At 55.5% G+C, this 22,324-nt stretch overlaps 1 protein-coding gene across 1 annotated transcript in view; it reads right to left on the bottom strand.

Moving 5' to 3' along the window:
- The window catches only part of COL27A1 (collagen type XXVII alpha 1 chain), a 118,907-nt gene extending 103,765 nt beyond the window's left edge, over positions 1 to 15,142 (bottom strand). Inside the window, exons 1-3 of the mRNA XM_087822867.1 lie at positions 14,584 to 15,142; positions 11,702 to 11,772; positions 6,706 to 8,426 (exon numbers count right to left, since the gene is read on the bottom strand). Coding sequence (XP_087678993.1) covers positions 6,706 to 8,426; positions 11,702 to 11,772; positions 14,584 to 14,816 — 2,025 coding nt within the window. The 5' untranslated portion in view covers positions 14,817 to 15,142. The remainder of the gene's footprint in view (positions 1 to 6,705; positions 8,427 to 11,701; positions 11,773 to 14,583) is intronic.
- Between the last annotated feature and the right edge of the window lie 7,182 nt (positions 15,143 to 22,324).

The raw sequence follows: 22,324 nt of genomic DNA on the forward strand, positions 1-22,324 counted from the left end.
GTAGCTGGAGACTTTGCATAAGCAGTGTGGCCAGCCTGTTCGCTGCTCCCCTTTACAACGGGCTCAATAGCTACTGTCCCATCTGTCCTGAAGGAGTGAATGACAATTAACCAAGTGCCTGATCTGAAGAGCTGAACACGGAGCCTTCGAAGGAAGCCAGGCTTTCGAGGATGTGTGAGGCCTGGGGAATTCATTTGTTTCAAATAACCATCAACAGCAGAGATTCCAGGTTTCCTGCCCAGAGTTAAAATCAGTGTTGAAAACCCAGTCCGGTTTGGCTGGTAATTAATCCAGACCTCACGCTGGGCAGCCTCGGTTCACAGTTCTGGCCTGTGAACACCATGTGCTTGCTCACTCACGAACAAAAATCAGAAGAGAGATCCAGACAGGCAGACATGGGTACCAAGGCCCCAGCGGCACTGAAAAGAGCCCCAGATGGAGGGAGGGGGCTTTTGTGTGGCCTCAGGCAAGTTCCAGCCACCTCTGAGCCTCTGGTTCAGCTGGCCAAGTTGGCAGCAGTCTTCCATGCAGAGCCTGGGGGTGGGGGAGATGGTCTCTAGTCCAACGTCCACTTGTGCAGTTTTGAGATCCTGGGCCAGTCTACTCCCTGCTGCTCCCCAGTGTAAGACTGGAGCCCTGGGTTCACATTGAGCATCCTCATTTACTAGCTATGTGGCTGTGGGCAAGCAACTTCCAGTCTGCAAGGCTTCATTCTTTAACTATAAAATAGGATACAATAGTATCTAGCTGGCAGATAATCTATAAAAAGTGCTAATCCTGGTGCCTGACACACAGTGAATGCCCAAAATGCTAGCTGTTGTTTCTGTTAAGCAAGCTGCTGGAACCTCCCAAGAGCAAAATTTTAAGCCACCCTCCTCGACATCTGTTTCTCAGGAAGAGCAAAAGATTTCCCTTCCTAGAAGGCCCTCCTTGGCCCCATTCTTTCATGTGACCCAGAATTAAAGTGAAATGCAGGGCCTAAAGCTCAGCATTACTGTAGGTGTTGTTATCATTACCAAGTTCTTTTAACATATGAGAGACCAAAGAGAGGCTCAGAGATACAGAGACTTGCCCAAGGCTGCACAGCTAACAGGCAGAGCCTGGAGTCAACCAAAAACCATTTGACATGTTCCCCTACCCTGGGCAACTCCCACACAGAAAATCTGGGCCAGGTGGATTCTGACTAGCTGTGCAAACTTGGGTAATTCCCTTGCCTTCTATGGGCATGTGTAAAATGAACATTCCGGAAGCTTCCCAACACTGGCCCTTCCTGAATACAGGGTGGTGGTGATTTCCTCCTCTAGGTTATCTGGCCGGAGAGGAAAGGGGAGACCATGTCCATCTCAGACACAGAGGCCAAGGCCCAGAGGGGTCAAGGGCTTGTGCAGGGCTCTGGGAAGGGACAGTCTCTGTGGGTGTAGCTCCCTCATGACCCTGGCAGGGCCGCCACTGTAGAGGACCTGGACACTCCCTCTTGGCATTTCTTCTGCCCCAGAAATGGGGGCATCCAAGCTGGAATCTGACCTCATCCACAACATCTGCGGAGCAGACTCTAAGTGCCAGCTGGGACCTGCGGCCCGGCCTGGTGATGTCAGTCCATGGTCCTGCTCCTTGACATGGCAGCCCAGCCCCCAGTTGCAGGCCAGGCCGGCCCTCTTCTACCAACCTGGGCCGGGCCACCCAGCACCCAGCTACAGCCATAGGCCTGGCCCTTCCCCACTCAGCGATCATCCTGTTAGCGGGAGAGTGAGGGCAGGCGCCCCCTCTCCCCTGATCGGAGACCCTGCCTGTTCTCCATCCAGTGGAAAAATGCTGCCATTTCTTTCCAGGGCCTGAAGCCTGAGCGAGTGACTCTGGGATGATTCACAAGGCCGGGGTGGGATTTTCCACTCCACGCTGCAAACAACGGGGCCTCTGAGAGGGCCCAGAGCTGGAGGGAGGGGAGCGGGGGCCGCAGGCCCATCTGGGGGAGGTGGACGAGGCCTGGGCTCCGGGCTCATGCAAAGAGCCATGGAAACAACCAAGCCCCCACTCTGGGCTTTCCCCAAGGGTCCTGGCCTCCGACAGCCAGACCTAGGGGAACCCCATCCCATGGAACAAGTCCACCCTTGTGTCCAGCTGCAAAAGCACGCCTGCCAAGCCTTGCAGAAAGCAGTAAGTCCTGGCTGGCATGTCCCCTGGCGGCAAGCAAGGAGAGGGTTCACAGGCCTGGGATCTGGGAGACCTGAATGTGCTGCTAACTGTGGGGTGACCCCCGAGCAGTGAACTTTCCATCTCTGGACTTCTGCTCAATGCCTGTAGCCTGATGGGGGGGAGGGCAGGGGATCTCAAAGGGCCCTCCTATTTCACTATCTGAGCTCACGATTATTCCTAAAAATGGCCCACAGGGTGCTGAGCCTTCCGCAGTCTCTGTCCTAAGGAAGGGCCTACTGAGACGGCTTCTCTGTGCAGCCTTGAGCATGTTACTTCATCTCCTTGTGCCTCTGGGCCTCAGTTTGTCCAGCTGTAAAATGGGATATAAAACTCATCTTCCAAGATAATGTGTGCTGGTTATTCTCCATTTGCTCCCAAGAGCCACTCTGTGCCCTGGGAAGGTGACCCCTACAGGCTGCGTCCCCCAGCTTCCTTGCTCTCTGCTTCTGGCTGGGTTTGGCTAAGGGATGGCCACTGCAGGAGAGAGTGGGTCGGGTATCTCTCTCCCTGATGTGCTGTGGTTTGACCCTAGCTCCTGTCAGAGTCTCCTGGTCATGTTTTAACCCTCCTGGGTTCTGGTAACACCTGCCCCCCCCTTGTACCTTCAGGATGGCCGCCTGTGAGATTCCAGCCCCTGTTGGTTCCTTTGATCCTGCCCACAGCTCTGTAAACAGTCCCTTCCTTAAACTCTCCTCAATTGCCCTGCTCCCCACCTGGAGTCGCAGGATGCAGCCTGCACACTGCTTAGCACAGAGCCTGACACACAGAAGCTCAAAAGCAATATGGTAAAAATGGCAAAACACCCCTCCACTCTCCTGGGTTCTAGGTGATACTGACCTAAGGAGTGAATTTCTCAAGATCTAGTCCCAGTTCCTAACCACCAACAGGAGGAAAGTCCTGCTGTGTCCAAACCCTCCTAGTTCTTTGTGCAACAATGCCCCCACCTCAACCATCCACACATCAGCCGCACAATCCACTGGGGTTCAGATTCCAGCGCTGGGTGCTTTAAGTCCCTCATCTCGCTCCATCCACACAACAACCCTGGAAAGGTAGATGGTTCCATATTCCCATTTTACAGAAGCAGAAATGGAAGCTCAGAGAGGTTAAGTGATTCACCAAAGGTCACACAGCACCAGACAGCTAGAAGGAACTCAATCAGCGTTGAAAGAAGGAAAGGATGGCTGAATAAGGAAATTGTTCAAACCCAGGTCACTCCAAGTCTAAAGTCTGTGGGGCTTTTACACTCCACGTGGCCTCATCCCACCACCAGCAGAAATCTATGTAACTTCAAGGAACCCAGCCTGGGAGTCAGGACAACCTGATTTTTTTTGGTAAGGATCAAATTCCTTCATTTACAGATAGTCACGGAGCGTCTGCTGTGGGCCAGGCCCTCAGCCGGGTCTCCCCGAGGTGACGCCTGCAAAAAGTGCATGCGCGTGCAAATGCCAGCGGCCCGATTGTGAATAAATAAGGCCTTGACTCGCCTCCTCCCAGGCGTGGGGCTTCTGTGCAGCTTCTGTGCAGCCTCTGAACCACAGCCTCCCTGCCCCTCCCCACCCGGCCCAGTCAGCTTTTCCATGCTCCCCCCGCTCCAGGGCTTCCTCGCTCAGTGTCTATAACTCCTGGCAGGCCCAGGCCCAGCGCTCTGTCCCAGCCTCCATCAGTCTGTCCCATGTCCCTCAAGAACCATGCTGAATCAGTCCAACACAGCCATGGCACCCTTCTCAGGCTCTGAAAGGTCTCACGGACATCTCTAAAGAGGGAGCTCTTCCAATGTCGTGTCACAAGGGGAGATGGTTCCAGAGAGAAGAAAGCAGTTTCCCAAGTCACCCAGCAAAGCAGCCTTGGAGGTCTTCCAACTTGCTTCCTCGCAGGAGCTGGGAGCTATTATCTGACATTCTGCAGAAACTGAGGCTGAGAGTGTGAGTCAGAGCAACAGAGCTAGTAAAGGGTGGGGAGGGGGTTTGAACCTAGGTCTGCATGTTCCTAGTCTGGGGACAGTTAAGCCCCATGCCCTGGGCAGCACAGCTTTTGCTCTGCTGGGATTAGACACTGAATGTGTATGGAGGTTGGGGACAGATAAGAGAAGACATAAGGAACATGAGTTCTTGTCACCACTTAAAGATGCCGCTTTGATTTCATAATTTCTGGTATCTGGTGAAATATAAATGATTACTTTGCCCCCTGCCACACAGAGGACTGGACAAAGCTTCTGGAAGCTTCTGGGTTCCTATTGGAGTGAGGCTAGATTCCAAGACAGGGGAAGGTGGGATTAGGGGAGAGTGTGGGGCAGGAGGGAGGATGCCACCTGGGCAGACTGCCGTCCTCCCTCTTGCTCGCATCCACCCAGGGCCTGAAGAGCAGGAAGAGCCGGGCCCTTGCTGGAAGTCAGAGACCCAGGGCTGCATCCCAGCCCCTGCAAGGACATGCTGGGTGCCCTTGGCCAAATCTTTTGTCCCTCTCACCCTGTATCTCATCTGCAGAGAAGGGACTAATACACACATCCTGCCCCTCCTGAACCAATTCCTGTGAGGTCCTAAAGGGAAATGCCACACATGGAGAAGTAACTCATAAACATAATGGGGATAGAAACAGAAGAGTCTCAATGCTGAGCTCTTCCTTTGAGGCCAAGGACAGGGCCTGATACATCTTCTGAAACCCCCAGCCTCCCAGCTCTGGATCCTAGGGTCTTAGAGTGGACGTTCATGGGGGTGAGATGGAATGTCCTGGAGTCTGAAGCTGGGGCATAAACTTCAACTCTGCCTCCTACATGTTATGTGCCCTTGGGCAAGGCCTGGTCCTCTCTGGGCATAGTCTCTGGGCTCCTCCCTTGTCTATTGAGGAGGGTGGAACTGAATGATGCTTAAGCATCCATCCACTGCACAGGACAACTCCAGCACCTTCTTTGATCACGGAGGAGACATGGCAGGAGGTCTCATCCTCCTGCTGACCCCACATCACCAAACCCAGGAGGGAGGGAAGTGTGTGGCCCAGGCATCCACCAGGCCCAAAGGCAGATTCTATACCCTAAAAAAAATCCCTTCCTGCTGCAGCTCTGCTGGCTTGGCTATGGCTGTCCCCTCTCCACACTAGACACAGCTTGGGAAGCAAGGTTGAGCCTGAACCTCGCTGCCCTCTAACAGAGGGAGACAACTCACCCCCTTTCAACCTCATAGCCAGTGAGCCAGCACCATGAAGCTTGGGAAGCCGAACTGTCAGGGCCCCAGCACCTGGTGCCTGAGTCGGACTGGGTGGCCTGGAGGACTGGCTCCTCCTTTCCTCGGCTCCCAGCTCTCTACCCTGCCAATTGCAGAACACGGGGACTTGAGCAGAATGTTGATATAACTGCAAAGCAATGCATACAATTTCCATAAGTTCTACAATATGGTTATAATAAAAACAGGCCCTCAGTCCCCTTGGAGACAGGCTGAATAAATGTTATTCCTAATGATTATTAAAACCAATTAAGTGTGTTGGTAAGGCCGGGGAATTCCCAGCATCTGCCACTGTCTCCACACTGTAGGGAGCCTAATGTCAAACACAGAGCCCGGAAGGAGGAAACCACACAGTGGTCATCACCAAGGCAGGAGAACAGAGCTGAGGCCCAAGCTTCCTAGAAACTCTATCCCATCATTCCCCGGCTGGAAGAACTGGCCTCCAGCTGTGGAAAGGTCATTGCCCCTGGAGCCCGTCCAAGGCAAGCCAGCGGCATTGACCCTGAGAATGTTTCCTGCTCATGGAATGTCCCTTCTCCTTTCCTTGGCTGCTCGGGTCCACTCTGACCCTCCTCATGCCAAACTCCTCTACCAGGGGCCACACATCGAATGTTGGATCCAGGCAAGTAACATACATGGGCGAAAGGACTGGGTTGGAAGATGTGGAGACTGGCACAGACAGGGGCAAGCCTGTCCCATCTAAAGGAGCAGCCCTGACCTGGCTGCAGCCCATGGGCCACTGCATCGCTACCACTTCTAAGAGAAGCTGGTCACTGGGTCTTTTCTAAGAAATCTCTCATATTTTTAAAATGTTAGTAACTTATTAAATATTTTTAAACAATGTTGCATGTGCCAAACAAAACACATTCAGGACTACCCATGGGCGACTCCCAGGCAGGCTGGTGGCCCGAGGAGCTCTACTCTAGGAGTCAGGAGCTGGCCTCTGGAAGCTGCATGACTGGGCCAGCCAGTTCATAGTTTTCCTGAAGCCATTTGACCTTTACAGTTGGGATAGCAAAGAATGACCTGGGGCCTGGGCCAACCAAAGCCCAAGGGTGCTCTTCAGCTGACCTGAGTCTGGCTCAGTAGGTCAGGAATCCAGAGCAGGACTTACACTCATAAACACAGCAGAGGTGGAGGAGTGGGGGACCCAGGTTCGCATCCAGACTGCTCATAACCAGCTCCCTGCTCTAAGCGGCTCCTCTTCCTCCGCCCTTACCAGGAGCAACCATTTGACCTAACTGCCCCCGTTACCCACTCGAGCTCCAAGCAACACACACATCTCGCCCAGTCTTACCGGCAAACCACAGTCTCCTTTGGGCCCCGGAGGTCCCATCAGCAGCGGGAAAGGCGTGGGTCCCACCAGGTGAAAGAACGAATAGCCACTGCTTGTGGGCCAGGGGCTGGAGGACAGGAATCGCGCTGGGGCCAACACTGGAGCTGGGGTGGTCTGCCGGCTGGGCCGAGGCTGTCTGGGGCTGGGCCCCGTTGTCGGATCATTAATGGGGACATCGCTGGCTGCCTTCCCAGGTCTGAGGGGGACAGGCTTCCAGGGGCTGTTCTTGGGTCTGGTTTTCTTTGTGACTTCTGATCCAGTGGATTTCTTGCTTCCAGTGGAGGCTGAACCAGGAGTGAGGGTGGGAGGCATCACTGTGGCTCGTGGCCGAGTGGTCCTGGTAGAGCCAGGACTGGGGGCGGGTAATGGGGGCAAAACAGTAGGCTGGGGAGGTCTGCGTGTGCTTGTGCGGGCAGGAGCTGACTCACTGGCTCGACTGCTCATCTTGGCCTCTGTCTGGACAACTGAGGGAAATGGCTTTTTAGAGGCACCAGCGGCAGGGGGAAGGGGCCGGGTGCTGGGTGGTAGGGGTCTGGGCGTTACAGGGTTCCTCTGGATCGGTTTCACTGCAGGGCGGGACACTTTGGCAGGAGCTGGGTGGAAAGTGGGTGACACTGGCTTCTTGGTGGGAGGGGCTGACTTTGTGAAAGAAGGTGGAGCTACCTTCTGGGTGGGGCGGGGGCTTTTGACAGGGGCAATTGAAGGAGAAGGGGCTGAAGGCTTGGTTAGGTGGCTTTGGGGGATTTTGGTGGCTATGCTCTTTTGCAATGGCTGGACAGGTGTGGTGGAGCTGGCAGGAGAGGCTCGGGGCACTTTGCTCACTGACAGCTTGGCAGGTGGCAGCGGGGTCCGGGCTGGGCCCCCCACTAAGACACGCTTGTGAGGCTCTGTGGTGCTGGTCCTTAGGGGCTTGGTAGGTGTGGGGGGCACCACAGTCACTCTGGGTCCCCTGCCTGCTGGCCGTGACCCCAGGGCTGGCATGGCAGTGGTCAGGTTCTCCAAGCCTAGCAGGGCAAGGTCGGTCTGGAAGGCAAAGGATGCGCCAGAGTCTTGGGGGAGGAGGGGTCCCAGCTGGGGCCGGTACGTGTCGGCCTGTCCACACTGCTTTCTCAGGTGGGTACAGTAATTGTGAGCGACCTGCGTCACAGGGTAGATACTGAACTGGCACAGAGCACCTTCAAACTGGACCGCGTGCGGGCTCATCCTTCCAAACAGGAAGGAGCCCTCGGGGTCAAGCGCCGGGTCCCTGTGGAAAGCCAGCGGGACAGGCACCCGGCGCTGCCCGCAGGCCGTCACCAGGGTGACTGTGCGCCCACGGAGCTCCAGGGCTAGGTGGTGCCAGCGCCCATCGTGCACGTCCAGGTCGAAGGCCACAGAGCGCCGGGGTCCCAGGTGGACGACCGTCTTGCCCGGGAGGAACTGCAGGCCCAGCTGCAGCTTGTGCCTCCGGCTGCGGACGGCGAAGAGGAAGGCATGGTTCACCCGGTGGGAGCAGAGGCTCAGCACCAGCGCCAGCTCTGTGCCCAGGGCGGCAGGGATGATGGCGGTCGTGGGGGCCTGGAGCCGGGCCCGCTGCGTAACGATGAAGCCTGACTGGAATGGGATGACCCCGGGGGGTGGGGGACTCCGGCCGCCCACTGCCTTGGTCCAGCTGAGGCCCAGCCGCTGCAGGACGTCCACATCTGGAGAGGGAGGGCGGAGGGGGAGAGGGCATGGTCAGGGCCTGCTCCAGCCCCAGAACCCTCCGGGTGCCCCATGGGTGTGACTGAGAGTGCAGAGTTGGAACCAGTCCTTTGTCTGGATGCATGATCTTGCACATAGTGGTAAAAAAAAACAGACTCTGGAGCCAAACTCCCTGAGTTCAATTCCCAGCTCCATCACTTACTAGCCCTGTGACTTTAGTGCCTTGGTCTTCCTATCTATTAAACGGGATAACAGTAAAACCAAACTCAGAAGGATGTTGTGAGGATTAAATGAGCTAATACACTTGAAAAAAAGTGCCCGGCACAAAATAAGCATTTTCAAATGATAGCTATTAATATTAAAAATAATGATCATCACCAAAGGCTAGTGCTAAGAGTCTTAAAGGTAGTCCAATGTGACCTGTTTCCTTCTCTCTGCCTCAAAAGCCATGTCCTCTAGGAAGCAGTTCCATAAGTGAGGGAGCAGGGCAAAGAATGGACATGTCGCTGGAGCTTGGTAAGGATGCCCACCTTCAGGAACCTACTGAGTCTCCTCCCACCCCCAAGGTCCTTGTCTGGTTGGAGCATGCTCAGGGGAGCTTCTATCTGCACAGAGGAGAGGACAGTTCCAATGACTCCATTCTCCCTGTGTGGCTTGGAAGAGAGCAGAGGAAGTCATGAAGGCATCCCTGCAACCTCTGTCCTCTGGCAGACCGTGGGCTGGCCAGGTCACATCTGCCCAGTAATTATGGCGGTGGGGCTAGCCAGAGCAGAGGAGGGCTTCCAGGGTGTTTATGGAAAGGCGACTTGACCTTGCCTCTCACGGGCCATCCAACGCTTTCAGTCAGCCGAGCTGCCAGTGTCTGCAGAAGCTGGCTCTGAGCTGTCTTGGCCGGCAAGGAAAGGCTGCCTCCGGAACTGGGGTCTGGGTCAGGTCCTCAGGGCCGCTCCCCTGAGCTCAGCACCCTAGCCCCCAGGCGTGGAATGCTCTCTCCCTCGCTGCCCAGTGCAAGGGATGTACATTGGGCCGAATGCAGCACTTAGCATTTTGTAGGCCCTCAGCTCACAGCTGAGGTGATAAACAGCTGAATGGTTAGACGGACAGCTCGACAGGCTGGGAGAAACTGAGACCTGGGTGCCGGCATCATAATGGTTCCATCGCGGGCCCTGGAGTCAGAAGGCCGGCCTTCAGAGCCAGGCAAGACCACCATGAGTCTGGGCTCTGAGTCTCAGTTTCCCCCACTATGACACGGGGCTATGAGAAGGGCCTACATCATAAGATAGTTGGAGGTGAAACGGTGATCTCCCTCCTCTCCTCCCCTCACCCTGCACCAGGAACCTCTGGCCCAGTCTCTTCCTGACTGCCAGGCCTCAGTTTCCCTGCCTGTAAGGCAAGGGAAACGAGACCCAGACATGGCCACGAAGTGCTCACTAACACTGTTCTAAGAACCCTACAGCTGCAGGCTGCTACTCCAGTCACTTGATTGAAGAGCCTTAGTCTTCTCTAGGGCCCCAGGGCCTTCAGCCCACTTCAAATTCCTCCTTTCCCCGCCTCTGTTTGCCCCCAGGTCCTAAGCCATAAAAAACCACTGCTTAAGATTCTCTCAGTAGTAGTGTGTTTTATGTTATAATTACGGAAACCTCTTTATTATCACAAGGTATTTCTCACTATAAACAACTTAAAATGGAGGAGCCACTTGTTGGGGAAGAGGTAGGGGCAGGAAGCCACTTCTCCCCTCCCCTCGTCCCACCGGGGGAGGCCCCCAGGCTGCACACCTCTCTCCCTGAACACCACAGCTTACAGCCACTTGCACTCGCCCAAGGAAAGCGACAAATGACCAGGCTAGGTGGCACCAATGAGGTTTCCCTTATCACCCTGCCCAGTGGGATTCAAAGCTGGGCACCAGCCAGTCTCCAAGCCTCCCCCACAGACTGCACAGGTGCAGCTGATGGGCAGAGCCCCAAACTTTCACACCTGGAGCCAAGGTGGTCACCACTGAGCTTCCGGAGCCTCTGATCACTGTGGGCTCCACAGTGGATAGAGAGGGGCTGTTCCTGCCCAAACTTTCAGGTAAATAATACAATTAACAGTCATAACTAACATTTATTGAGCACTTACTATGTGCCAAGTGCTTTATCCCCCTTGATTCTCTCAATCATCTATAAAGCAGGTACTGTTTCTTATCACCACTTTATAGGTGAGGGTCAGAAACGTTCGCTATGATAACTTGCCCAGCGTCACACATCCTGTAATAAAAGACACAGCTGGGGTTTGAACCCTGACTGCTTGGATCCAGGGTCTTTGGCCTTAGCCACTATGCTATCCTGTGCTGGAGGCCCTCGGACAGGTTGGATCGCAGGGGTGGACAAACATCCAGAATCCCATCAGGGCTGAGGGGCTAGGGGACAGGGGAATGAACGCAGCCCAACGCCAAGACGGAAGGGCCCGGCCAGCTGGCCGCAGCAAGATCCCTTTATTACATAAACCTGGCTCCACACAGCTTCGGCCTCTCCCCAACCCCCAGTGCCTGACTCAGGACTCTGGACAGCTGTTCACCTACTTTGTAGGGGAAACAGCAAGCTCGGAAAATATGACATTTGCACAAAATGTTGCCGGGCAGCCGGACTTTCTTCTGGGCACAGCCCTCCCCTCCCAGGGGCCCAATCCCTGCCTGGCAGCCAGGTCAGGCCGCAGGGGCTCTGGGAGTGCCCGGCTGCCTGCCCCGCACACGGAGGGTGTGGAGACGGGGGAAGGGCTGCTATTTTAAGAGGCCTTGTGGCTGCTTGACAAACAGATGTGGGAGAGGTTTCGGTTTCAAGGGGCAGCTGTGTAGCCAGCCCACTGCAGCCCTGGCCCCCTGGACAGCTCCTCAGGGACAGTTGGGAAAAGCAGGGTCTCAGGGGAAGGGGAGGGCCGGTCACAGGCTTGGGCAGTGATAGTCGTGGCCTTCGTGCCTCCTCTCAGCACTTGTCTCAGGACAAACAGGGACAACTGAGGCTGACTGGCCCAAAGTGACCTACTCAAATTGTGCCTCGGAGAGGAACAAAAGGCTTGCCCCTCTACATTTCTGCAACGAGCCCGTATTACCCCTTACAAAACATCAAACGTGATTATTTCGTGACCAGAGAGAATCTGCCAATGATCAGCTCCATTCTACTGATGAGAAAATTGAGGCATCAAATTCCAATTAGGGGCACGGATGTCTCCTACCCCTGCGCTCTCCAATCCCTTCTGTCCTCCCATCTCCCCCTGGACAAAGAGAAGACAGAATTACCTTCAGGAGCTCCTTGGGTGGAGGCCAGGTGACAGGCAAATGAGACTAAGATCCAGGTGAAGAGAAACCCCCTAGAGACCAGGAGACACAAGCAGAGGCGGCATCAGCTTCCACCCCTCGGCCCAGATCCGGCTGGGGAATTGGGAGTGGATCATCCAGCCCAGTCCCACCCCAGTATCACCCATCGTGGGTGGGAGGCAAGGTGCAGGCTCTAGGACACCATCAGAATAGTCCACACTCCTGGGTCTCTAGGTAGGGCCTCACGGGGCAGGAACTGCTTATATGGTACAAATACAACCTTGCTTTTTTTACGGAATGATAAACCAAGGTTTATGGGGCAGGAAATAATGCGCAGAAAGCCCTGCCCAGGGTGTCAAGAGACCCAGGGTCCAGCTCAAAATCTGCTGCCAACTCACTGGGCAATAAAGAGCCAGCCCCTGCCCCTCGCCCTCTCTGGGCATCAGTCTCCCCATAGTACTATGGCCTCATGATCTTGAGGCCCAGTGGGTAGTCAGGAGGAAGACCATTCTAATCTGCTTGGATGACCAACATCCTCAAAGGGCACGAGAGAGAAAAACTCACTCTCCAGGCCCAAGGCAGGGAGCAGGGGGAGACCCCTTGACCAGGACCAGTGGGTGCTAAGGAAGTAACCTAGCTGGCTTTATGCTGATAGAAAATGGGAGGAGATAAGAGAAGAGACCATGGGGAGTCAGACACAGGAACAAACCCAGCCCCATTGCTTACCAGCTGTGTGACCCTGGATGAGTCACGCAGCCTTCCTGAGCCTGTCTCCTCTGAAACATAGGCTGGCACTCCCTATCTTGCAGGCCAGGCCTGAGGATTAAATGAGCTCATGCTTGTCAAGGACCTGGCCTGCCACCAGCCATGCAAGTGATCCTTTGACTGTCTCTGCTGCCCTCGCACTCTGGGGACCGGAAGGGTTAATGCTCTGCTCAGTGGCTCCTGCCAAAATGGGCAGAGGCAGTAATCTGATTTCACCTTCCTGTGGGAGCAGCCACTGGTGACACCCGAAGCTACCTGGGGCATCTGATCCTCGAGCAGGCAAAGGGGAGGGCGGCACGTGGCCAGGGATGGCTGGCCAGGATGCAGGCCAAGAGGGCTGCGACGGGAGGGCGGGGAGGGCTAAGGCTGGGACAGACAGGCCCAGGATCCACTCATCTCCAGCTAAGCACCAGCAATGACTAAAGGTCAGAGTGCCTAGTGGCCCTGGAGTTGCCTGGAGAGAAGGGCACAGGCTGACCTTCTGTGTGGCATGATGACCTGCCCACTTGAACCAAATGGCAGCCCCATCACCCCTGAAAAGAAACAGTAGGAAGCTTTGTTTGACAAAAACTGAGGCTTAAGGAGGGCAGGTACTTCCTCACAGTCACCCTGGGCAGCCTCTGGGTCAAAATTTTCCAGTACTATTTCCTCCACCCACCAGGGGGACACTATAGGAACCTGGCCAGATATATTGGGGAAGAACCATCTCCTGTATTCCAGTACTGGCAGTTCCCAAAGCACAACTGCACACCAAAGGCTCTGAGAAGTCCTGAAATAAATTGACGGCACTTTCTGTCATTCAGCCGTCCCTGAACTTTGAGGACCAGGGAACTCAGTTTTTCTGAGAATGCTCCCTCAGAAGACACTGCCCCTCACTTCCAATGTTCCGGCATCCTCACTAGCTTCTGTTCCATTTCCTTCCAGCTCCCTCTCTTCCTAGCACTTGCCAGGCACTGGCCCTCACTCCTCCAGTCTCACTGTGCTATGTCTCATCCACCGGTGTTAGAATGTTTCCCAAGCTGCTTAAGAGAGGCCAGGTGGAAAGAAAGCGCAACTAGCACACACATCGCTCCCAGCCAGCTCTTTCCCATGTGTTACACCAAGGTGACTACTCTGTAGAGAATAAGGGTAAATTAGGGGGAAATATTTTTAATCCCCAAAATTCAGTAGAAAGAGGACTTGCAGGGGAGAGAGGATCAGAATCTTCTCTTCATCAAGCTTCCTAATACCCCGGTTTCCAATCCTGAAGGCCTGCTACAAAAATATCTGTCTCTCATTCATTCACCTCGAAAAATGCCCCTGACCACCTCAGACCTGGATTCTGTGTGCACTTGACCCATAAACTTCCAAAGTATAGTGCAGGAGTGTAGAGTGGGAGAAGGCCCTCTGAGTTCTTCTAGAGGCCAGATTCTAGTCCTGTCCCCCACATTGTAGAGATGGGCAACCAAGGCCCAGAGAGGGGGAGTGACTTGCCCAAAGCTGCACAGCATGTCAGTGACCCATATCATCTGATCGCACTGCTTAACGAACAGTCCTTTTCACTGGACTTGCCTCCCATGGAGAAGAAAAGCAGAGACTTAAAGGGACTTCCTACTTGCCAGAGGCCAGAGTCCTAGCCTTCACCAACAGGAACAGAGATGCAGCCTGGGGAGCCAGTGAGCCATCTAAGGAAGCTCCAGGCCTGGAAAGTTGGCTCCCAGAGGGAGACCCTGAGGATCCCTTTGCTCCCATTCCAACCCTGTTTAGGCTACTGCTAGTAACATTCAGCGCCTGCGCTGGCTCAAGGCTTTGCTCTTCCAAACTTCTATTTTCACCACTGACTTGTGGGCCTTGGCTCAGTGAACCCAGGGCTCCAGAATGTCGGGAAGACCAGAGCACAGGGGCCAGAGAGGGCAGAAGGCAGCCGAAACTGGAGCCACGCATTAGGTGCCTGATCTTGGAGACACAGCCCAGCCACACAGCCCTCCAGGAAGGAAACCCAGGCATTCATTTCTCCTGAGGCAGGCCCTCTGCCAGGACACCAAGTGCGCCTACTCCTGGACCACGAGGCTGCTGGAACGTGTAGCTGGTTTGCATGGTTTTCCGTCCATCCCCCTTACCTGGGAACACACAGGATCTTAGAGACCCATACTAGCTTGAATGTCCACTGAGAGCTCAGAGTTGACACCCAGGGTCCTGGGACCCTGAAACACACAAAGAAGGGACCCCTGAGGAGTCTGGGTTTGGCTGTGCTCCCAAGAGGTAAGCGGGGAAGGAAGCTGCTCAGAGGACACAGAAGAGCAAAGGGTGATGGCCCTGTTCCACCTGCCTCCATGGACTGGCCAGGCCCCATGTGGCCAGACAGTCACACCCAGGCTCCTTCCTTCACACCTTACACCTCTTCCATGGCAACACAGACAGGTCATCTGTCTGGACAGGATGAAACCCAGAATTTTCCAGTTGACTCACACACCCACTGAAGATGAAGTGAATAATAGAAGCAACAGCTGCCGTTCGCTGAGCACTTACTACAAGCCAGGCGCTGTTCTAAACCCTTTCCATGCACGGTCCCATTGATCCTCACAAAACCCCACTGCCAACTGGGAGTTAAGATGCCCGTGTTGTGGATGAGAAAAGGCAGTGGCAGGAAGGCTTGCCCAAGCTCACAGAGCAGTCAGGAGTCACGCTGTCTCGGGGCAGTGCTCTCTCTGCATGGCAACCTGCCTCCCACCAGTGGGAGTCCTCCGCCACTGCCTGAGATGGCACATCAGTGGTCTGGGGAGAGGTGTGGAGGGGCAAAGATGGAAGGCACACCGGGGCCAGAGGATCTGGGGCCCTGCAGTGATGAGGGAGGCAGCAAGACAGGAGAGAGCAGAGGCTGGGCCTCCATGCAGCATGACTGCCCACTTGCCCAAAGTTTGGGCCCCACTATGGGGTGCTCGCCTGGCACCACTTTTCTACCCAACCACTGGCATCTGCCCTGGCACAGGGTCTTCTGGAGAAAATGAGTCAGCAATGTGCTTACTGGTACCGTGTGTGTGTGTGTGTTGCGGTGGGGGGTGGGGGATCTCAGCCAGCCTTCTTTTTCCAAGACATGGGAAAGAAGGGGGGCCATCCTCCCCCATTCCAGCTCAGAGGGGCAGGGCACGGAGGGTGGGGCGGAGCTAGAGCCTAGATCAGCCTCTTGGGAGTGTCCTCTGGTCCTGGGCGCAGGATGGAAAGCCAGCAAGCTCTCTGCTTAACTGGGCAGTGAGCATGAGCCATAGTCCATGAAGCCCCCGGGGCTGCTCGGGCCCACGCTCGCTCCCTCCCACTCGGACCCACAGGGCAGTGCCTGTGTCTTGCACAGGCTCCCTCTCTCACAACTCCTACCCCACATGCCGGGACTCAGAGCCTCTGGGTCCCAGCTCTACCCAGCCCGCCTTGGAAGTCCCTGTCGCCTCCGGCTCTCCCTCCTGCAGGCTCGGGTCTGCATGCACAATGCGAGGTTCCACCGGGTGACCCCCCGGGCCCGTTCTGCTCCGACACGCTGGCCCTCACTTCGCTCTCTCGCACGCGGGAAAGCAACAGGAACAGAGACCCCACCCCCCACCCCAGAGAAGCAGGGAAACCCTGAGACGCAAACCCAAACAGACTTGACACACACGCCAGGATTTCCAGAAACCGGGGACGTGCAAAGACGCACAGACACAGTCAGCAGAAGCCGAGCTCTGGAAACCTAGAAACGAGGGGGCAGTTTCCCAAGACCAGCCAGAAACCGAGACTTAGCAGGCTCGGGACTTGCGGACACCGACACCGGAACACACCGAGACGGCAGAATCCGAGACCCCTCCTCCCCCAAGCATCCAAAAAGGCCCCCTCCACCGCCTGCCGGCGCTCCAGGCTCCACCCCCACCCCCAATTCCGACTCCCGGCTGGCTCCTCGAGGACCCTCCCGGCTCGGCCGCAGCTCCGGCGGGACGGGGCCGGCCGGCCGGGCGGGGCGAGCAGGCAGCGCCAGCCAACCCGGGGGCCCGGGGCGCAGCCGGCTTAACCCTTGGCCGCCCGCCGCGAAGGGGCGCGGGAAGGGGCAGGAGGCTGACGTTCCGCTGGAAGCGTCCAGCGCGGGGGGGAACCCCTGCTCGCCCCCAGGCTGGAGCAGCAGGAAGCTGGGGAGGGGGCGTCCCCAGGCTCATACTCACCCCCCGCGCGCCGCCGCCGCCGCTGCCGCTGTGCCTCGGGCCCCCCGCGCCGCTCCCGCTCCCATGGCGGGCCCCTACTTCATGCTCCCGAGCCCGGGGGGCAAGTGTGGGCGAGCCCCATGGGGCCGCCAACCCCCCGCCCCGCAGGGCCAGGCCGGCTCAGAGCGCGCGGCCCCCGCGCCCGCAGCACAGCCCCGCGTCTAGGGGCGCCTGGGCAGCCAGGCAGCGCCGCCGGGGCCCCGCGAGCGCCCGCGCCAGGCCCATGGTCCCAGGAGTCCCGGCGCCCGCGCGCCCCCGCCTCACTCCTCTTCTGCTTCCACCGAAAAGCAGCAGAGAGAAGGGGAGAGAGATGATCAAACTTTTGGAGGCGGGCTGCTGGTGGTCCCCAGAGACGGAGCAAGGCCGGGCGAGGGCGCGCGGAGGGCGGTGGAAGCTGCCTCCCCGCCGGCCTGGGGGAGGAGAGGAAAAGGAAGGATTTGGGGGAAATGAAGGCGATTTAAAGTCTCGGCCCGCGGCGGCTCTCCACCTTCTCTCCTCCCCGCGCCGGGCCGCCCTCTGCTGCCCTCTGCTGCCCCCTGCTGCCCCCTGCCGGCCGCGGCCGGGGACACACCATGGACCGGCCCACCACGGCCCTGCGAGACACCCGCTACCCCCTGAAAGATGGGGAAACTGAGGTTCGCAGAGAGGAATGCGTTGGCCAGGGCTGCACAGCGGGACGATCACAGTTCAGAGATTCAGATTAAGGATTTCTGGCTTGTGAGGTCCCAAGTTGGGAGGAGGGGATAGGCAGAGAAACGGGACAGATATTGCTGAAAGGAACCCCGAGTTCCAGGGACAGATGTGGGACCAAGACTCAGTGTCCAGACTCCCACAACCACCACCAGAAACACACATACACACACACACTTCTCCTCCCAGATTCAGAACTCCTTGGAGAACAGGCTCCTGGGCACACAGTGGGTGGGCTAGTTAAATGATCAGCCTTCTCTCCTCCTCTCGATTCGGTAAGAAATGGGACCTTAACACGCCCGGCCCCCAGGCTATCCAAGGGGCTCCCAGAGACCCCACAGCTGAGCACAGAACTGCACACCTTGACCCCGGGGCAAACACCGGGCGAATTCACACACCCACAACCCCAATGGGAGCCCTGGCATCAGAAGCCCCATCTGCTTCGGCCTCTGCCTCTGCCTCCACCTCCACGACTTGTTCACTGGTGCACACACGCACATCCACACTTACCCCCGCTCATTCAGATGCAAGCACAGCCACGCGCTCCTCTTAGGCTCACACAAACACACCCTGGGGGCTCTGGACTCGGGCGCACACCAGACTCCACACACACCGATGCATGCACACTAGTCCTTACACGCGCACAAACGCACACTAGCCTAGCCAGATCCTCTAACGTACACACCCGTGCGCACACCTCCATGCACACACCCCCAAGTGCACATATACGGGCACACCCCCACTTACAGTTCTCCGCTAGTGCCCACCGTACGCGAATGTGTACCCCCTTCCCTATATGCACACGTTTTTACAAACACACATCGGTATCCCCAGCACTCGAGGAGCCCCGGGGCACTTACTGGGTCCCTGGGTGCGAGGCTGGACGGTCGGTCCTTCCTCGTGCGCCTAACGGCATTTGTGTTCATGGGTCCCCGCAGCCCCGGGCGCGGGCGCGGGGGCGGGGGTGCGGGGTCCCCTTCCCTAAACTGGGCGCGGGCGCTCGGAGCGCAGCGGCACCGGGAGGGGCATGGGCGCGCGGGGCTGCGCCGCCTGCCCGGTCCGCCTGCGCTGGAACTTCGGCCGCTGCGCGTCCTCGGACTCCGTCGCGGGCTCTGGGCGCAGGGAACCGCTCATAGGTGCTGGGGCCGAGGCGCCCGCCGGGCCTTTTGAAGTCTCCGCTGGGGGCGGGGAGGGTGCGCTGAAGGCGGCCTTTTAAACCGTGGCTGCACGCGGGCTCAGCGGAGCAAGGTGTCTGGTTTCAGCAAACTTTAGGAAAAGTTCCCAAGTTGAAGGGGGGTGGGGGCAAGCAAGAAAGGAAAAGAAGCCGCAGAGCTGCGCCCTGCTTCCTGCAGGGGGCAGAGCACCCACAGCCGCCAGGAGGGAGGCCCAGGGTGGTTCTGCGGAACCCACAGGCGGCGGGTTGGCGCTTGGAACCACCCCCACCTTGAACCAGAATTCTTAACCTCCACGTGGACGGAGCCCCAGGGAGCGCAGGGACACTCCAAAACTTCACAAATTGTGCGTATTTGAGCATTCTGGGTGAGAAGGGCCGCGGGTTTTCCTTGGGTTTTCAGAAGCCCGCAGCTCTGGAAGGTTAAGAACTCCCAGTCCAACCATAGTTGACATTTTTTGAGCTGTATGCTTTGTGCTGGGTGAATCAGTCGTTATTTACATTTTGGACATTTTGTTAATCATGGAATTTTTTTCTTTTTTTGGTATTAATTTTGACATTTTTAGAGTATTGCATTAATACTGAGGTTTTTTGGTATCCCCTAGTGTTTTGCGTCCTTACCAACCTTACCCTAGCCAGGTGCTAAGTGTCACTGTTTATGGGAGGCCTGTTCTCTTCATTTACAGATGAGAAAGTTGCAATTCGGAAAGGTTAAGTAACTTTCCTGAGACCACTAACTGGCAGAATGGAGGAGGTGGGATGTATACTGAGGTAGTCTGGCTCTCTTCTGCAGCTGAGCATGAAGATCCAGATCTTAGCCTTTAAGGGGTTCTGAGCAGATCCCTGTTGGCCTCCCCAGCTTCATGTCCTACCCCAGGCTACACTCTCTCTGATGCTTGGATCCAGGCCCTGGACAAGCTGGGATACTTCAAGGCCTTGTCACTGCTGTTTCCTCGCAGGTTCTCCCTCCCCCAACCATCTTTTCTGCCTGTTCACAGCCTCTCTTCCCTTCTAGGTGCAGCTCAAAGCTCTGCCTCACTCCCATATTGTAGCACACATCACACCACGTTGTCTTTGTCAGATCCCCACACCCAGCATGGAGCCTGGGACATGAGAGGCTCAAACCATTAATGATGTCAATGATTTTCCTTCAACTCCTACGCTGTCCAAATCCCTGTACAAAGCTGGAGGAAGAGAGTGTGCCACTGTGGGGGCTGAAGACAAAGATATGTACACATTGTCTTGCTCTCTGACCACACACGTATTTGTAATGTGGACAGAAGACATGCACACAGTCCAGGTATCAATCCTTTCTTCTCTTGGGGCAGGGAAGAGAGCCTACACGGGCCATAGTAGACACAGCCATGTCACAGAGAACCTCCTGCAATCACATAAAGATAACACAAGGAGAATGTGATAGATCTTACCAGAGAGATACAGATGAATGGACTTGTCAAGCAGACCAAAGGATCAAGAGAAACCAAGGAAGGCTCCCAGGAGGAGGTGGCCTTTGGCTCCTAAAAAATGTGTTGGATACACATGCAGCCATGGAGGAAGACAGCGCAAGTGGAAGGGTCACAAAAAGTCGAGGAGAGTAGGAGTAAGTTTCAAGCAGGGTTTGCAAGATGAGTGAGGGAAGCCCAGCGGAGAAGCAATCTAATTCTCCCCACTGCACAGTGTGGGTGGCGCCCCTGACTCACTGGCCACAAGTCATTTCCAGGCAAAGGGATGTATTTCCTCAACAGTCAGGCAGCAGGTCGGTGGCTGAGCACCAAGAGCTTTCCAAATCTCATTCCCAAATCTGAGTCTGCAATGGTGAGCCCCAGGGAGCCCTGCTCCACTATGGACAGCCCAAAAGACTTGTGGGAAACCCCTCAGAGCCCATAAATACTGATGGTGGCCCTTTCAAGAGCCTTGCTTTTCCATCTGTGAAATAGGTGCATCAAACACGGTCATCTGTATGAGCCCTTTGAACTCAGGAAGATGAGGCCGTTGTTGAATAATAAATCCAGTTCAGTAAATAATTATTGAGAGCCAGCTGCACTTTGTTAGGTTGTGAGGATAACGAGGTTCATGCTCTTCTAGAAGCTCATGGTTAGCTGGGAGGAGGAGACATGGACACTGATAAGAATTCTTGGGAAGGGACCTTGTTTAATGCCTCTGCTGCCTCTTCACACCCAATTTTCCTGCCAAGGAGGTTCCTGGCACAGCATCAGTGACTGGCCACAGACAGTTCTGGATAGGAGTTCCTGGCCGGGTGGAGACTCAAGGGCCACAGAGTTTATTCCCTGCCCAAGCAGATCAGCCATGGACCCACTGCTCTCTGAGGCACATCCTCCTTGAGAGAAACTGTTGATCTCAATAGCCTAAATGGTGGACACATAGTAGGTGCTCGATAAATGTTTATGAATGAATCGCTAGTGAAGTCTTAGCCTGCAGAACAGAGGGTTGCACACAGTCTAGGTATCAATCCTCACCAATTTGTCCACCAGGTTTCTTCTGAGATACATTGTGGGCCAGCTGTGCTTCCTGCTCTTGAAGTGAGGTTGCTATGTTCCATTTTCCTGCAAAGAACTATAGATCTGTAAGCACTGTCACTTGGAGTCCTGTGAGTCCTCTTGAGCCATCAAACCCTGTCATTCTTGCAGGACCATACCACAGGCACGGGCGAAAGGGAGATGGTGATAACTCCTCTAATCAGTCATCAGAGATGGGCGGTTACCATCCACTCTCCTAAGGATGGGCAACTTATTCATTGAGAGATATTTTTTCCTATATTTTCTGCAGTTTTTAAACCAGATTCGAGAGATCTGGGAATGGTTGTCATTTTATATGAGCCCCAAGCCTTCCCAGCCCCTGAGGTTGGCTACAGGATGTGGCCAAGCTGACAATCCCTGGGCTCACGGGCACAGCTCCACTGTGAGACCTTGAGGTCTCTCTTTACCTTCTGAGCCTGTCCTCATCTGTGTACCTGGCGTAACTGTGTCACCATGGTGCACCACTGTTGTCTCCTACCTGAGCCAGTGGTATGGACACTGCAGAAGCAGGGAGTGTCCCCCTGACCTAGACCTGCAGTCTTGCCCTAGAGCAGAGACCCAGATCTTGCTCAATCTCAGGGCATCACCTGGCACCATAACCTTCTCTGTCTTCTTGAAACTTCCTTCTCTGCAGCATCACACACTCCAGCTAGTCAGCTCCTGGCAGTTTCCTAAAAACAATATAGTAAGTTCTCACTTGACATCATCAATGGATTTTGTGACTTTAAGTGAAATGATGTATAACAAAGCCAATTTTTCCATAGACTAAGTGATATAAACAAGAGTTCAGCTCCTATAGCATCTCATCAATGTTATAACGAAACGACTTTGAATGAAATGTTATACGAGGACCTCCTGTACACCTTTTTCCATTCCTTTGGTGCTTTGCACATTGAGCTCCTTCTTTGAAGGGATGTTCTTTCTCTCCTTTTCTGGATTCTTGTTTTACAAAATTCAGAAGGTGTCTCCTTCTCTGGGAAACCTTTCTTGTACCCCCTTCCCCACAGTGCGGTCTGGATATAGAGGTGTGCTGGTAAATATTTAACAACCATCTCTCCAAAACAGGAGGGAAAGCCCTGATTTTTAGCATCTGCCACTGCCCATGGTGTAAATATCCTCCTCATCATGACCAATTTCAAGCTACCAACATGCTACCCCTGAGTGTGAAGTTGGGAAAGGATGTGCACGCCGATGGGAGTCAATTCCAGCCACCACTGGCTGGAGAAGATGCCTGCCTTTCCTG

This window comes from Miniopterus natalensis, chromosome 12 (assembly GCF_054644295.1).
Source record: "Miniopterus natalensis isolate mMinNat1 chromosome 12, mMinNat1.hap1, whole genome shotgun sequence".
NCBI classification, from domain to species: Eukaryota; Metazoa; Chordata; class Mammalia; order Chiroptera; family Miniopteridae; genus Miniopterus; species Miniopterus natalensis.